Genomic DNA, 17697 nt, shown 5'->3' with positions numbered 1-17697 from the left:
GGCAACTTGTGTTGCGTGACAAAAGCAGCCCATCTCCAATTTAGAAAGAACCTTCATTGCGCATGCGTTTGAAGACGCTACAGGAAGACGGAGATAACGAGCACTACGCGATCTTCTCTCTCTTTCTTTTCGTAAGGTATTTACACTTACAGAGGCGCACATGCCTCACCTGCTCTATCTACAATATCTCTGTCCGTACAACATGTTACTGCCACGCAATAGTCATGGGTGTATTTCTGTTCACCAACACAACGTACACAGGGTTGATGCCTTAATACTTCACTGGGTAAGAGTGCTAATAAATTCGTTTTGCAATTTTTCAAATTTTCGGTCGAGCTTTTTATACAATCCACTCATAAACGTTCACCGCAAGAATGAAGTTTGTCAGAATTTGGCGTTGGGGTTAAGAAGTACTATTATGGCTGCTTAATATCGCAGGATCCCAGTATAAAATTTTCTATGACAGTTTGAAGATATAAATTCCTAAAATACAGAATCGTTAGAATGCATAAGGACACGGAAAGCCTCCGTGTTAGCTGTGCCGCTTTTTACCAAAAATTGAAACAACATGGGTCTAAAGTTCGAATGTTTCTAGCTAGCTACATTGGCTCGGTGGATATGTTTTATATCAGAACAACTTGCAATAGCTCTTTTCTGTTACTATACTCGATGATCAGTTGCTTGTGAAAAGTATTTTTTATCGAAGGCAAGTTTTACTTTCCACTGTTCTTACCGATTTCCTGAATCTCTGCCAGTTTCCATAACAAGTAGGACAAACTTTTTGGAAATTATTTCAAATCTTGGACTTCAAACGTTTGAATAATCAGACTTGTTACTATTTTCGCAGTAAATGTATGCATGTTATAGAAAATAGGGGTTACGGGAAAAAGTCATTAGATCGAGAAAGCTGTATTTTTTCATCAATATTCATTTATTCTTGTCTGGAAAACATGAGAATTATATTTTTGTCTTCAAGAGTATGAATGCATAAGAATTAATTCAATATTTATTCGATCTGGAAAATGGGATTTATATTGTACATCTTTTTTTTTTACAAATTTAGAGAGCTAATTAGGTGAATTCATTGCAAAAACTGTCCCTTATTCAAAGTTGAGGTTGCCCTCTGTGTCTGATTGTATATTGGTCGTATCTCGTCGGATATATGTCAATATAAGTATACTTAATCTATTGTGGAATCCTCAAGATTGTCAAGCTCATATCAATTAAGGACTTTCGTTCAATATTTATCCCAATCTCGGTAGTAATACCTTCGTAAATCATCATAAATAACAAGCACACAATAATGACTGATATTTGACGAATTCATGGACTAAATAACGGTTACGCTTACATCAAATGACAACAGATCGTGAATCTCTTATATCAGCGCGTTCAATTCCACGCTTTGTCGGTATCTCTTGGAACGATGTAATGTACCTTATTACTAATGATTGGACTCTTAATAATATCGATCTAATTGAAATTTCATGATTTTCAAACTGCGAATTCAATATTGAAATTGAACTTTGTGTGGATGGTGATGTTGTTGAAAAATGTAATTCATTCGCACGGCCACGGACCTATTATAGTAGACGTTGAAGGAGGTTTAGAAATACGCTGACCCAAACCTTACAGATGGGTGGTTATTCAAGTTCGATGTGACATAACCTACATCCACTCACCCGAAAGCTTGAGCTCGCGCGAACGAGACTCTAGAATACTTACTTGCTACTTTGGAAGATGAACTTACTCTTAATATTCACAGTATAAACATATCTATTTTACACACGCGTCTAGGAAGATTTATCTTTAATCGGATGCTCATAACTCAGTTCGCGTGCAATAAAATGGAGTACTTTTTTTACGAAGGTGAATGCGACAGTAATGACGAGGACTGTTATAAACAATAAAAATAGACCTACATCTATCAAGTAATACTGAAACCAGTTAAGATGACGACCCGAGGACCTGAGTGGCTCGCCTCCATTACGAATTACGTATTCGATCCAGAAAATGGCCTCATCCATCGGCGATAGAGGACGATCCCTGAACAGTCTTGAGTAACGTGCTGCGTTAGATTGATACTTCGGGTCGGACAGTACCTCCGTTAAGGCCTTGGAAAAGCTCGCTTTGCTTATATCGTCGTAGTCGAGGTGAACGGCGAAGCCCCTCTGCACGTATCCCATTATGTTAAACGTCTGGTCAGAGAAGAACGGGATCCCAATCATAGGAACTCCGGCGTGTATCGCTTCCTGGGTCCCCATCAAACCCCCATGCGTCACGAATGCTTTTACTTTCGGGTGACCTAAGGAAATTGATTGAAAATGATTTGTAAGTACTCGCATCGATTTTACTACTTGCACATCTTAAATCGCGTGTAATAAGACATAACAATGTAGATCATGACACATGGTGTTCCGAGTCATTGCTTTTGTAGTCCATTAGAAGTAATGAATGAAATGTAAGTACCACAAAAAGCTTTTAACAAAATTTTGGAAACGTCAAGAACGCGAAGCAGCATTGTCAGGCATCGGGACCACAGTAGTTTGTAATTGTACTGTTGGTAAAGAAAACTTACGGAGTACTGCGTACTGTGGTGCCCATGGAACTATCTTGACGTTTGACGGTAACGGTTTTGGCATATCCTCCAAGTTTCCCTTCCATAAGACTTTGTAATTTTTCAGTTCCGAAAAACTTTCATACATTGCTAATATCCGTTCCACCGGGAATGTGTCAGACCTCACCATCGTACCCATACTGAAGTACACCACGCCATCCTTAGAGGAATTCAAATACGTCTCCAATTCCTAAAAGCAATGAAGGTCGTTGCTTTTGATACCAATGCACCCATACACATTTTCGTTAATACTTTACCTCTGAAAGCACTTGGGTTTCGTCGATGTGCAGACCTGCTACTTCAACGATGGCTGAGTTCCCTGGACGGACACCGTGGATACTAAAATGACTATTGGCTAATACCAGACTCATATTATTGTAGATGTCATTCAGTGGTGGAACATCCTCGAAGTATGTTTTAGTGAGTGGATCAGATACTGTTTTGTCGAAATATGAGAAGAGAAACTTTGAATACACATGAATCATGAGATTCTCCACGCGTTCAAAGAAACTCATCTTGTTTGTAAAAGTCGACAACTGTGACGGAATGAAACTTGGATTCGCGTCGCCGAACACAGGATCAATAGCCCAGGAGTACATGACATTGGTAACGATTCCAACGAATGGAATCTTCATTTTGTGAGCCACAGCAAGGTAACAGTTTGACCCCAGTATCTCGGTGATGAAGATGTCATACTTGGTGTCCGAATTGATGACATTTTGGATTTGCGGTAATCGCATCAGGCTGCAGAGGCTTTCGGGTTCTTGGTGAGAAAGAAATTTCAATGTTTGGTACACTCCATTCTGTTTTCGTGCAAGTGATGCGGTTATATTATTGACGTATTAGTGCAGTGTGCCTTTTAGACTAATGTGGTTAAAGCCTGCCACCTGCTTTTCTAGTGGAAAATGACTGACTACGTCAACTGTGTGGCCTGCACGTGCCAAACCGATCATCAAAGGCTCGAACATTATGTTGTGACTTCGACCCTGGTACGGAAATATTGCAAGGATTCGTGAACAATCTGCAACGTACCCGGCGACCAGAAACAGGAATATGGTACGAAAGTCCATTGCTATAACAGTATTAGAATCGAATTATTTTCAAAGACATCAACTTTCATGATAGTATAGTTGTATTTACGAAAAAATATGAAAAGCCAAATTCCATAGAAGAGTTCACGTATAGTGGTAAGTCATTAGTCTGCACATTTTATAATTCAAGCAGGTGTAGTGATCTATTGCCATTATTCGATCATTTTCGATTACCTACCAATAGTATTGTATCAACAATTCACGTAGAAAGAATGCAACACGTTTAGGAGTATGAGCCGAATTTTGCCAAATGACTAGTTCTCTACTACGTTATTCAACGGCTTGTCATCCGTGCTAACTAATAAATACTTCCATCTTGCCAGACTGATAAGAAAGCAAACGTCTTCTTCGCCTTAACGTAAGGACTGAACCAAGTACAGATACTGTGCTCCTTATATTACAACTCCAGTGACGTATAATGGTAAGCGTGAGGTATCTGTGTACTTCAAACACCGGTTGACTTACATCATCAGGCATGTAGAATAATTGTAATCTCACGAGAGCTTACCCGACATCCGCCACGTGATAAATAATCAAGAAATCAGATTACATCGAAGCAATATTACAAGCGATACATTCGAATATTCTAGCCATGTGACCGGTCCTAGATAGGCTCTTCTAACAATTTTTGGTAGAAAAATCGAAGGACCTCAAGTTCCAGTCAATTGGAGGATTCATCGTGATGGTAACTTATAGTGTGCAGTGGAAAGTACAGTTTTTTAGTATCGAATTGAAATTACAAAAACAAACATGGTGTATCTGATGCTATCGTCAAAATTTCCAAAGCTGATACATTAACATTAAACACCACGTGACACATTGATCCCTTTATCAGGATTTGGCCTCGGAAAATCAGCACTGGATAACTATTCGTTCTAATCAGATTATTATTAATCCCTTGAATTACTTACAAGCATTTATATATAATTCCGGCCTTATGTTCCCTACCCATTTGAACTATCAGATTTGTTTTAATTCATGCGATTTCCTGTGAGTTTTTATGTTTTCTTGTTAAATGTGTGCTTGTAATAATAATATATTCTGAAACTGGGCCAGTGCAGCATAGAGCAACACAAGTTTACCGATGAATCGTAAGTTTGTGAGCTCATTAATCAGTGTGCAAATGCATCTCTTATCACACTTATCAATGCATTTTACCTTTTCTCCTCCTCCTCTCAACGAAAGATATAAATGATCGGAAATTCACCAGAATGAGTCGATAACCCGAATAAAACGGATACCTACATCTTCAGTTCAAGTATAAACATAACTCAGAAGGTACAGGTTCCAATCAGGATAAAAACGAGGGCGAGTGGAAGATGGTGGATGTTGGAAGGGCTTCAGAAATACGCTGGCGTCGACTTCAACGAAGGTTCGACGGCAACCAGGGCTCATATAATAAAATGGCTATCCCGTCATCCAGAAAATGGATTATCCATTTGCAAGGGCTCAATAGACTATTCATGAACCTTTAGGTTAAAAATTAGAAGTCTTTTATTCTGTTACTTAAAAAATATATCGACACTTGGCATATTTACAAAATTGTTTGTGAGTACATGATATATGATGTATATGTCTATTATGAAGTCTTTTGTTTCATTGGATCGGAAAATGTCTGTGTACCAGTAATGATCCGTAAAGTTCTTCTGACAAAGGTGAACAGGACTGCGATAATGAGCGAGGTTACAGCGAGTAGGAATAAAATAACGTCTATTAAGTAGTACTGGAACCAATAGAGATGACGGCCTGAAGATTTGAGCGATTCACCTCCATTCCGAATTACGTATTCGATCCAGAAGATGGCTTCGTCCAATGGCGAAAGTGGCCGATCTTTGAACAGTCTTGAAAATCGTGCAGCGTTCGATTGGTACTTGGGGTTCGTCAGTACTTCGGCAAGCGCCTTCGAAAAACTCTCCTTGCTGATTTTCACGTAGTCAAGGTAAATCGCGAAACCCCTGTGCGCGTATCCCTTTACATTAAATTTCTGATCTGAAAAGAACGGGATCCCAATCATTGGAACTCCGGCGTGTATCGCCTCCTGAGTTCCCATCAAACCTCCATGCGTCACGAACGCTTTGACTTTTGGATGCCCTGCAAAAAAATCTGGAATTATAGGCACGTATCCATCTCGAAACATGACATCCACAGCTAGGGTTTAAACTATAGATCGCGGTGTTCAATGAGTCCATCTTTTTGACAGATCCATATCATCCAATTCGATGACCCTTAATAAAATTCAGTTAACTTCCGAGAGGTTGTTTATAAAAGACCTAACCTTAGCGTGACAATTACATATAATCCACATAACTCTACGGAACCGGATAATAAAATAATTATCTTTTCTACTTATACACAGGAGTTAATTGTTTTATCGTCGGGTTCCGTAAAGTTACTTGGATTATAATCTTCACCACAGCGGTCCTTTATAGTTAGTCTCTCTGAAATAAAGTGAATTTTGTTAGGGTCCATCCAATCGTCCTCGTTCTTACATTACCCATGCAGGCAAATGACGCTCCAAAACAGCATGTTGACGTGCAAAAGAACTCATGAGAGTACTGAAGTAGTAGTAATTTTTGTATAAACGAAAAAGCCCAAACGAATACACTTACTGAGAACAGCATACTGCGGTGCCCACGAAACTACCTTAACGTTGTACGGCAATGGCTCTGGTAAGCTATCCAAGTTACCCTTCCAAAGTACCTTGTAATTCGAAAGTTCAGAGAAAGTTTCGTAGATCGCATGTATCTTCTCGGGCGAGAATGTGTCTGATCTGACCATTGTACCCATGCTGAAGTAAACGACGCCATCTTTCGAGGAATTGAGAAAAGAATCTAGTTCCTAGTAACCCATGGAAAATCATGATTATCATCGAGTCAAAGTGTAACGAGAATTCATTCCTGTGATACTTTACCTCAGACAGTATTTGGCTCTCATCTATATGAATACCTGCCGCTTCAACGACGGCGGGATTCCCTGGTCGGGCACCATGGATACTAAAATGGCTGTTGCATATCACCAGACTGATGTTATTGTAGATGTCATTCAGGGGCGGAACACCCTCGACGTACTTCCTTGCAAGTGGATCAGACAAGGTTCGGTCATAGTAAGAGAACAGATACTGTGAGTATAAGTGGATTATAAGATTCTGCACTCGTTCGACGAAATTCATCTCGTTCGTGAACTCCGTTAATTGAGACGGAATGAAGCTCGGATGAGTGTCGCCGAAGACCGGCGGATAAGCCCATGAGTACATGACGTTGGTGACAAGGCCGACGATCGGAAGCTTTAACTTATGAGCCACGGCGAGGTAGCAGTTCGTTCCCATAATCTCGGTGATCATTAGGTCATACTTTTTGTCAGTATTGATAATATCCTGCAGCTGAGGCAGCTTCATTAGGCCGCAGAGACTTTTGGGTTCTTCCGCAGACGCAAAATGGATTACGCGAAAGATTCCTTTATTCTTCAGCGTTATTTCCACGGGTACTTCGTTTACATAGGAACGAAGCGTCCCTTTCAGGCTTGTGTGGTTGAACCCTGTCACTGGGTTTTCCAACGGAAAGTGACTCACAACATCCACTGAGTGGCCGGCTTTTGCCAACCCGATCATCAGGGGTTCGAACATTATGTTGTGGCTTTTTCCCTGATATGGAAATATCGCCAGAATGTTCGCACCGTCAGTGAAGGAACCAGTCATCAAAAGCGCGAACAAAATTCCAAGAAGTCCCATTGCTGTGAACATATCAGTTTGACATAAGAAGTGATAGCGATGGTGTCGGTAAATTATTTATTTGTTTGTACTCAGACTGATTTCTCCAGTTTTCTAATTTTTTATATGTACGTAGATGATCAACAAATGGTTCTTATCGATGTAAATAATCTTCTCAAAAAATCACGTGCTCGGTGAAGAAGAGTCTGAATAAGTGAAAAAAAACTGTAGACCATTTCGGCCAGAGCTATCTGGCAAACTGGCTCTCAGCCTTATCAAAGTCTCTCTTTTATAACCGTCATTACTATCAAGACCTTGAATCAATAAAAAAGGACACTACAAATTTGTGAGTGCAATGTGTAGTGTAGTGATAAGGAAATCATTGATAACGGAAGACCAAAGTCTTCATACAAATTCACGCTGTCTCCCGGATTTCAGACTGTTCATATTCTTCTGAAGGTACTCTTCTTCCATTGTAGTGTCATCACTTTCATCAGCCGCAGAATATTAACTGTAGATTTCTCACTTTAGCGAAATCTGGCTTACATTTCATTGCACGGTGGAAATTTTCCAACCGTTAAAGTCTTCGCACGGTCATTATTGATTTGCAAACACGTGGTTCGTTTATCCTTAACTGATTATAATTCTTCCGTTCAGTGACGAGGCTGATAAGATCCAGTCGTAAGATTCCGTATGTCATGCTGTGATAGTCAATGCCAATTCACACAGTGCATAATTTTTTACTCGGATGCTAATTTTAATCATGGGAGATTGGAGGTTCTCGAAGTATTTTTAAAATCTACACGTGTGTTTTCTGCTTTGAATTTAATTGATGAATCGATCTCTTCTTCGTTTCAAGGTGAACGAGTGTCACTGGAAGTGAAACCTTTTTAAATTGTACGTGAAGTGATTCAGTTTAGAAGTTTAAGACGAATTTCAGAACCGATATTTCAATACCCACTTCAATAATTCACTGTACAAAAGAAAACTTTTGGAATTTGAAGGATGCTTATTTAGGTGTGATAAGGGTTGCGGTTGCTTTGTTTACCAGTTTGAATACCAGACTGGAGATGTCCTCAAGGGCAATAGACACTCCCAAAAGTCAATGTGACAGTCTATCTCCTCGAAAAAGTTAGGGAAGCCTCTTAGCTGACTATTTGTACAGACTTCCGAATCTATATCGCTACGACATTCTTTTAGACTCCAATATCTACTGCGAACTTTACCTCACTCAGCACAGTTTTCGATCGTCTGATAACGCTTGTATGTGATAAGTCATCATAAACCACACGAGAAATTTAATTTTATAAAATTAATACTCTTAAGTAAATGCAGATAAGAGAAACAATTTTAATTAGCAGTTGATATTCAATTACCACTTGATATTGAATGGTGAATGGTACTTTATCAGATCCAATATTATGTGAGGATCGCTTCATGAAACATCATTTAAATTCGTCGAAATGCACCGTGTGATGTTAGCGTTACATAGATTTTCTATTTCTCTTACAATGTTGTGTATGAAACTTCCTTCGCTGGCACCGCCTCTGAAGCGCGAAAATATCTTTTCAAACAATATAACCGGACGATTGATGGCATGACTTGTAATTGTGGCAAAATATACTTCCCGTTCGATGGATAGATCGTACTACATGAAAGGTAATTCGTAAGTGCACGTTCTTACCTTTACTGCGCAATGCACGCAATTACTGATAAGTCAAGTTTTCTACGTGTTATTTAAATGAGAAATCGAAAACTCAATTTTGCGACCTCTTAAGATTTTTTGCCGGGCCTGAAACGACGCATGGTTTTGTTTGGGGTGGCAAATTAGAGGTTGAGCGGATGGAAGCAGAAAAAAAATGTTTTATTTCGAGTTACCCTAGTGTACATACTTCATTAGAATGATCTTGTTTCTAAATTTTTTTTGTAAAATTAATTGAAATATTACATCATATCAAGCAGTGACTACAAAAGCATTTGAAGTCATTTTGAACCGCTGTTTACATGGCGATGAAGTAATGAATTTGTGAAATAATTTCAAATCATGTTGTCACGTTCACTCAACAAATTGAAATAAGTTGTTGTGTTATCATGGCGTAGAAACAATTCCCGTCAAGTCACTTTCTGTCTACATAATAACCTTGTCAAATGTCAAGTGAAGTTGACAAAAGACCTTTTATCTGAATTTCACTGAACTTTACACGGAATCGACGAAGTGCTGCGGACCGAGCGAAGCGCTGATAGTGAATGATGATCATTTTCAACACCGTACACTCCATCGGTATTAACCAATCAGACTGCATTTATAAAAAGAGCAACTACTCACTGTTACAGAAATGTCCCAGCGATTTACTTTTCCATGATATTAAACGAGAGGCCCAAGATTTATCGCAAGGGAAGAAAAAAAAATAGAATAGGAAGGAATGATCTCCCGTCGCAGTGAAAAAGATTAATTTCCGGTCACTCTTTCATCCCCGCGGCCCTTTTCCGGTCAAAGGAGACAGGATGATATTTCGATTCTCAACGATGCTTTGTCAACTTCATAAGCCCCGCGACATACTTTTATAACATCAAAATACAGCATAAACTTTCCATGCGTCATTCAAAATTACCACCCGTTTCCCCCCACCGCTGCTCTAGAGTTATGTCCATAAGATATGGAACTATCTACCTCGCCTCGGTCGTGACGTCGAATGTTTATTCCGCCACACTTTAATAGTAACAAAAACTCAGCTGCCATGTATTTGAATAAATAATCAGACGCAACTTGATATTAGAGAGAGAGACTGATTGATCGATTGATTAATTTATTTCATTATGCCATGGCGAGTCTTGGGCGAAAAATAAATGTAGGAAAAATCACATTAGAGATAGAGAGAGCCCGGGGGGGGGGGGGGGGGGGGGCGGCTAGAGTTCGGTTGGGTTAGGTTAGGTCAAGTTAGGTTGGATTAGGTTAGGTTAGGTTAGGTTATATTAAAGAAGTGCATACGGATTTTCTACGGAAAAAGTAGAATCGTCGTCCAGAGGATCGGCTCTGTTCAAGAATATTGTCTCCAAATTTTAAAAGAATCGGTCGTATCGTTTTCGTAATAAGATGGAGAACACGGAACATGTCACTGAGTAAAGGGCTTACGTTATTGTCAATAATAATGTTTTTTTTTTTGATCGATTCAGATAAAAGAAATATGGAAATGAAGCTCGATACACCTACTTCTGAACAAAGCGAACACCAATTTAATCGAATAATTTTCATCGAGTAATAAATTCCCAAAATTCACACACTTTTTCACCCGTCTACTCGTATTATATACCCCCTGAAGTTAGGTTAGGCCGGGTTAGGTTAAGATTGGTTAAAGGGAGAAACCCGTGACGATGAGCTGAGATTCCGCTGGAGAAAAAAGCAACAAGGTTTTACGAATAAGTGAGTCGAGAAAGCGTCGCACGGTATAGCGAGCGGATCGTTTGAAATGCTGCGTCTGCTTTGCTATACCCTGAGAATTTCTGACTTTCGATAAATTTCCACCCCATGTACCAGACTGCTGCTATTGATCCGAAAAAGGTGCCTCGGAGCTTCTTGGGGAAAAACAATGGAATTCTTTTTCTCATCAGTTGAGTCTCTGACGTTCTCAAGAGTGTTGATTGCGTCCGTATATTTTTTACGGTTTGGTATAAATTTGATACAGGAATCAAGTGTTTGCTTTCGTTTCTTTGCGGCCAGACGGATGTCTGTCCTTCAAAATTCATATTTTAATCGATCGATCCACTTATTTGGCATATAAATTGACCAAGGATTTTTATGTAACATGAACATGTCTTACGCGTTTTTCCATGCGTGTTTTCCGTACACAAAGTACCAGTTTCTATGAAGGTAGAGTGAACCTACGAACGCGCATGCGCAGAGTACTGAAAATACCACTTTTAAGTCTTAAGAGTTAAAAATGATCTTTTCTGTACTGCGCACATGCGGTATCGCGATCATATTTGACATTACGCGACTCTAACCTCAATTTCGTGCTTCGTGAAAAAACGCGGAACATACTCTTGTTAGATAAAGAATCGTGTGCAAAAAGGAAGCAACGAGTTTACTTCCTTGTTAGACAGTATACCATTCCATAACTAGTGGATAGAAAAGTTCAAGAAGGCTTAATGACGCTTAACATAATGAGCTTTTTGAAAATCAACTTATAATCGAGTTACAACTTCTGCGGATCAATGGAACATCGATTAAAGTCTTTAGCTTTGTTAGCATCTCGCATCAATGAAATCGTGTTTTTTTTATCACAAATTAATACCGATTTGACGTCGTTTTCGCGACATATATCGCTGAATATAAATTTCACTCGCTTCCTTATCGATCGAATTTCTTGAAAGTTAAATTGCAACGAATCTTTCTCAATTCCAAACCGCAAGGCTTTATTTAAAAAAGAAGTAAAAATGAGAAGAATAATGCAAATTGCAGATAGTACGTAAAACGTTGCAAGTGACAAATGTGCAGAGTTTGTGGCTAATTTTGTAAGTGTTTTCCATATATGTATTATTTTTTTATATTAAAAAAAAAACGTCATGTGTCAAATTACGTGAAACTTTGTAAAACTATGGTAATTTTCACAGAATGCAAATAATTGTAACGTCTGGTTTCTCTCTCTCTCTCTCTCTCTCTCTCTCTCTCTCTCTCTCTCTCTCGCTCTCCCTCTCCCTCTCCCTCTCCCTCTCCCTCTCCCTCTCCCTCTCCCTCTCCCTCTCCCTCTCCCTCTCCTCTCTCTCTCTCTCTCTCTCTCTCTCTCTCTCTCTCTCTCTCTCTCTCTCTCTCTCTCTCTCTCTCTCTTTCTCCATTTTTTTAAAATATTTTTTTACTATCAAACATATCTAAGCCTTCTTTAAAACCAAATTACAGCGTTCCTTCTATTTTCGCCTCTCTTCTTATCCCTGTCACCTTTTGTTAAAACCATTTCATATTCTTCTTCGTGCGGCGTTTTTCCTGCGATCTCAGGGAAACTTTCGACAACAATGCCAAAAATATTCTAACCCTCAAATTTTGCAGATATGTATGTTCTCTTTATTGTTTTCAGCTTTTTCCTCTCCTATTGTTTCTTCGTAGTTTTGCATAACGAGACAGACTTTTTTCTATAGAAAAAGCTAAAACTTTTACAGCAAGCTCAATAAATCTAATTCAATAGGTAATATTTTGATTTTTCACTCCGGGAAAAAATCTTCACACAATACATGATCTTTCATTTGTTCATTGCTTCATCGATTTATTTTCTCTTCAATCGGATCAAGTCTGTTCTGATGACCTCACAAATTCATCTATTTACCAATTTCTCACATATGAAAGAAAAAGCGCTTGAAAAAAGAATTCTGTATAATTCTTGTCTTCGTTTTGTTTTGCTAGCATTAAATTATCTCCGTGAAGAAGTAAAACAATTCACCGACGACGATGCCGAAAGACATTTTGCAACTCTGTAGAGGAACAATTTTCCAAGCCTCATCTACTCCATAAACCATAATATATAATATATTTATCAGATCGTACTCTGTTGCCGCAACTGAGCTTTCTTGTACTTACATGTGCCAAAGTAGACAGGTGCCGTCAAGTGTTTGGGGCAATTACATTGAAGCTTCGTAAAGGGCTCAGAGACGCTTTTAAGGAAATCGCTCTTGCTTACAAACTCACTTGACACACATTCATGAATCATCTGATCCCCTAAGATTATTTTCAAGATTATTTTTCACAGAGTGACAAGAATTTTAAGATTGAAAACAAATCTCTTGAATCTTGTCTCAACAGTGTGTTCAGTAAATTTGGCAATACGACTATCTTCTATGATTGCTTGAACACTGTTGATGAATCTGAATTAATGTTTGGTATTTCAAAAAGCAATGGGCTTCAAAAACTGAGTAATTTCCAAATTCGTGACTAAATGCTTTGTCCCATTTGGCAAATTATAGTAAAGTAAATACAATTTCAATTAACAAATTCACAATTCTGATTTCCTCATCCGTTATTTTGTGTTTTCCTGAATTGCAGAATAGCTGCCTGTATGAAAAAATTATAAATTAATTCACTTAAAAACGAATGGAAGAACAGTAGAAAACGTTACTCAATTTTTGAAGTTTTGGGCTTTCAAATCATTTGTCCGCGTAATTTTTCCTTCACTTGGTGTTTCAATTTTATTCTAACAGAGTATTCCCGTGATTTTTGTTCTCAAAATGATTCAAATCGGTTAATTTCGAAGGGTCAAAAAAGGTGAGACGGAGTGCCGCGTATTCTTGCGCATCCAGCTCGTCACGAATCTTACATTCTGAGACATCTTAAAGCATGTATAGTATTTGACTTTGTAGTTATATCCAGAGTTGACTCTAGTTTTACACACTTCTGTAGAATCACATACTTGACACCCTGGGGTCGATTGTACCCCAGTGACAAAAATTGTTATGAAAAATGAATAAAAATTGTCTGGGAAGTTCTTAAGATCATGTAGTACTCCCACCCTTATCGACCAAGCAAATCCAGCCTTCTTCTTCATTTTTTTCACAATTTTCGGGATATGAATAATTTCCATAAACTCTGCTACCAAAGAGCGATACACCGTAGAAATTTGAACCCTTTTCGCTTGGTTGTTTATTTAATATATGAAGAAAAAAAAGTGAATTCACTCGGTCAGTAAAGGTAGGAGTACTACATGACCTTAAAAAGGTTCCTTTGGAAACTATATACATTGCATAGCAAAATATCGAAATGGCAGATAACACCACAGACCCGATTTTTTTAAATTTAATTACTTCAAACGAATGAAGAAAAGCGTCGGACCGTTTGTACCCCAGGACGTCAAACAAGTATTAATGGCAGAGTTTGGAGGCTGGTTGATAATGATTATGACAGATACGCGGGACGCAGCCGCACCACTTTGGCACGTTTCACTTAAATCCGTAATATCAGTACATCGTGATATCTCCAGAAAATTATCGTAATCCATCTCGCGCACCGACTGTTCAAAATCTTAAGATTACCTGACCGTGAATCGATATATTATCCATTTATCTTCATTCATCACTGAAGTTATATATTCAAAATTTTCTAAAGCTTAGCAGATTCGTTCGATTTCATTCTACAATAGCACATTTTATTCAGCACAACATTTTATACAGATTCACTGAAATCCTTGTTTTTTATCATGTTGGTATCGGTGAATACTATATTTTACAACATTCCACGGATATTAATTATATGATCATCAAATGGCAATATTGAATTGAATGCTGTAATGAAATAACATTCACGTACACAAAAACATCAAAAAAATTTTGCACCTTTTTTCCAAGCTTGTTTAAATTCCAAATTCTGAAATACTTGTCAGAAATCGTCAAAAATACTCTCAGTAGCTTTGGGAATGTTTTGATTTGGAAAAAGTTATGTAAATATCTTGAACGATTTAAAAAATTTTTGCTTCCATCGCTCGTCAGAAACTATCCAGAAAAAATAGACGAATGTAAAATTCATTCCCTAATCGTTAAAAACAGTTTATAATGCCGTGCAACTTTCTTAATGTGAAATTTCTCTCTCCAATTGTTTCGACTTTACAACAATGTCAAAATGTGACAGATGTTAAATACAACTGACGAAAAATCGCGGCAACAAAAGCTTTGAAACAATTTAAAAAAAAAAGTGCACTTTGCGGTCAACCATAAAATATCATATTACAGCTCTGCAAGCTAGTTGCTTTATTCCTTTTAATCTGTTTTCTCAGTTTTTGGAACACAGTTTTTTCCCCGTACCACTTTTCCTGTCCTAGTAACCGAGATTCGCTACTAGAATGCGGAGATTGAATCTCCGATATATTTTCTTTTTCCTTCTCCGCTCCGTTTGTTTTCCAGCTTTCTTTCGTCCCTCCCGTTTTCTTTCTGTATTATTTCTTTCATTTTTTTTTTTTTTTTTTATCTTTTTTTTTTCCCTCTCGACTCTTAAGGGGTGAAAAGTTTTTATTTGTTTTTTTCCCGTCTCTCGGTTAGTGGACGAGTTTTAGGGGTGTAAATATGAGCCGCAAACGAAGAAACGGCAGTTAGACGAAGCTGGCCGGGGCTGCTCGTCATTCCTAGTACAACACCGGAATTTCGACAAAGAAGGCTTGGGGATGTTTCTGCGTTCTGAGACTCCGCGACATGCTCTTTCTTCCCCCATAGCGAAAAGTAAGACAGGGGGCGGGATAAACCTAAGTGAACGCGAAACGGAAGAGGTAAGAAGGGGAAAACTTTGCCGAATGGCAATTTGCGTGAAACGGAATTGCGAAACCGGCGCCAACCTTGGTAATGCTGCTCTCCTACCGCGTGTTCCACCCGCCAACATCCCACACTGAAGAAACTTTTGTTTGTTACAGTCACTTAAATTTTATTTATAAAATGCGGTCATCGTTACAATAATACTGAATATCGTTGAAATTACTACAAAATTCAATACAATTGGCTGTTTTATTTGATCACAGTTGTTCAGTTCGTTCATTTGATTAATTCGTTCAATTTGAAATTAAAATTTTGACTCAAAATGCCTTTATTTGAGTGAATAAACACTTTTTGGACAGTTTTGAGATGTTTTGGATATGTTTCAGGAATTGAGTTTTTTATTTTTTTATCTTCGATTGGCTCGCAATACGAGAATAATTCAACAAAATAAATAGCGGCGGTGGACGTGTCAGAAAATTTTAGCCCTATTTCATATTCTTGACAATTATGTAATACGCAGTATATTTTGTGAGAATCGTAAAAAACGTAAATCAAGATTTTACACTACAGTGCACAAAAAATCGAACGAGTTAATAGATTTTTTCAGTCATATAATGATTGAAAATAAATTTATTATTCCACCCACATCAAATTATCTTAATTATTACGATAAAATATAGTAAAACCTGACCTAACCGTAATAAAAAAAGAATAATAACACCGTATTACTGTATTTTAAGTTACAGCTACGTAACTAATGTTGATTTTTTTCCAGAAATACATTTTTCTGTTATATTAAAACTTTGAAATAGTTAAGGACCGTACAGTAGCCACAACTACAAATTACTCGGTATGGTTTCGAGATTCGATGCTGATATTCTTCGCTTCTTTTGGAATCACTGATCTTTTTTCCACACCTTGAAAGTGTAAGAATTTTTTTGTAATCTCGTTTCATTGCCGCAGAAGATTGATTACCAACGCTCTTACATGTTTTTTTCATTCAATCTTTAACAAATGAAACCTTCGGGGAAGGATCTGATGGTTCATGATTATATATTATGTTATGTTATATGTCGTAATTATCAGTGGATGTAGTTCGTATGTTTGAGTGTGTATTACTTGCAAAATATTGCAGAAATCTGCCAAACTGATTTCAAAGTTTTATTTCCAATTTCAGAAAACTATTCAAGATCACGTAATAATTTTCGATAATTTACAGTCTTTGGAAATCATTACAATTTTTATATAATCTGCGTTAATCTCCTGACAAAATCATTCATAATGATCTAAAATCTTGAGAAATTCATCCGTACAATCTGTCTAAACGCAATTCAAAAATATTTTGCACTCGTCCATTAATACATTTCAAAATACCCTGAACTTCTTTCCATGATTCTTCGAATCCCACTTAAATTCTTGCAAAACCATTCTCCGATATATCTAAATTGTTCCTATTTAAAAAAAAAAAAAAAACGCTCCAAAATATGTTAAAACAATATTATAGTTTTTAACTGAAGTTATCCGAGTTGATTTTTAAAAAACCATGTAATTTCTAGATCGACTCTTCGATTCTCTAAAATCTGTCGAAAGTTTCTCGTAAAAGATTAGAGTTTTTTGATTCAACGCTAAAAGTTTTGCACAAGTGAATAATTCTTCTTTCTTTTTGTTCTTTCACTATGTTTTAGATTCGTGAGATATAAGAAGAGTAGAAAAGAACCATCAAGCTGCGTTCAACTGTCCGAACTCTTTGAGGATTTTATCGACTGAGGAAGCAGAATGTAGACAAAGAAGAAAACCAATCGAGTTCCGAAATTCAAAGGCGGTCACTCGATCTGCATAAATCGACTCGCGCTATTTCTTCCTGGTCTTTGTGTTCGTTTTCTCTTTTCTTATTTCTTCGCGCAAAAGTGCGAGCCCGTATTCGTCCGGTCCGAAATTAGGCGGGAAGAAAAATCGTCACCATGAGGAAAAGGAAGCTGTCTCGAATTCAGAGGTAGAAGAATCCACGGTCTGCAAGCTCTCTGCAACAAGATCAAGGTCAGTCCAATCTCCAATTCTATTTTACT

General features: G+C 37.8%; 2 protein-coding genes and 1 pseudogene across 5 annotated transcripts in view; 1 reads left to right on the top strand and 2 right to left on the bottom strand.

The window, feature by feature from the left end:
- Nucleotides 1–17697, top strand: part of LOC107225773 (retinal guanylyl cyclase 2) — a 143186-nt gene that overhangs the window by 64706 nt on the left and 60783 nt on the right. The window contains exon 3 of the mRNA XM_046741182.1: nucleotides 17317–17668. The gene's annotated coding sequence lies outside the window, so the exon portion shown is untranslated. The remainder of the gene's footprint in view (nucleotides 1–17316; nucleotides 17669–17697) is intronic.
- On the bottom strand, nucleotides 934–4048 carry LOC107225961 (annotated as a pseudogene).
- On the bottom strand, nucleotides 5179–7676 carry LOC107225960 (UDP-glucosyltransferase 2). Of its 4 annotated transcripts, none has more exons than XM_015666608.2 (4): nucleotides 7507–7676; nucleotides 6620–7437; nucleotides 6318–6546; nucleotides 5179–5799 (listed from the first exon to the last, which is right to left on the bottom strand). In XM_015666608.2, the coding sequence occupies exons 2-4, from the start codon at nucleotides 7433–7435 to the stop codon at nucleotides 5288–5290; spliced, it is 1557 nt and encodes a 518-aa protein (XP_015522094.2). In that variant the 5' UTR covers nucleotides 7436–7437; nucleotides 7507–7676; the 3' UTR covers nucleotides 5179–5287. The 4 variants fall into 4 exon arrangements, with proteins under 4 accessions (XP_015522094.2, XP_015522095.2, XP_046597141.1 ...); XM_015666609.2 differs by having other exon boundaries at nucleotides 7513–7676; XM_046741185.1 differs by having other exon boundaries at nucleotides 7606–7655.

The sequence above is a fragment of the Neodiprion lecontei genome, chromosome 5, assembly GCF_021901455.1.
Source record: "Neodiprion lecontei isolate iyNeoLeco1 chromosome 5, iyNeoLeco1.1, whole genome shotgun sequence".
Lineage (NCBI taxonomy): Eukaryota > Metazoa > Arthropoda > Insecta > Hymenoptera > Diprionidae > Neodiprion > Neodiprion lecontei.
This window is presented reverse-complemented; position numbering and strand designations above follow the sequence as displayed.

Coding starts and splice junctions, on each gene's coding strand:
- LOC107225960 (XM_015666607.2), bottom strand. CDS start 7,447: ATGTTCACAGCAATGGGACTTCTTGGAATTTTGTTCGCGCTTTTGATG. Junction 6,547..6,619: donor AGAGCCAAATACTGTCTGAG/GTAAAGTATCAC, acceptor ATGGGTTACTAG/GAACTAGATTCTTTTCTCAA. Junction 5,800..6,317: donor ACCGCAGTATGCTGTTCTCA/GTAAGTGTATTC, acceptor ATTTTTTTGCAG/GGCATCCAAAAGTCAAAGCG.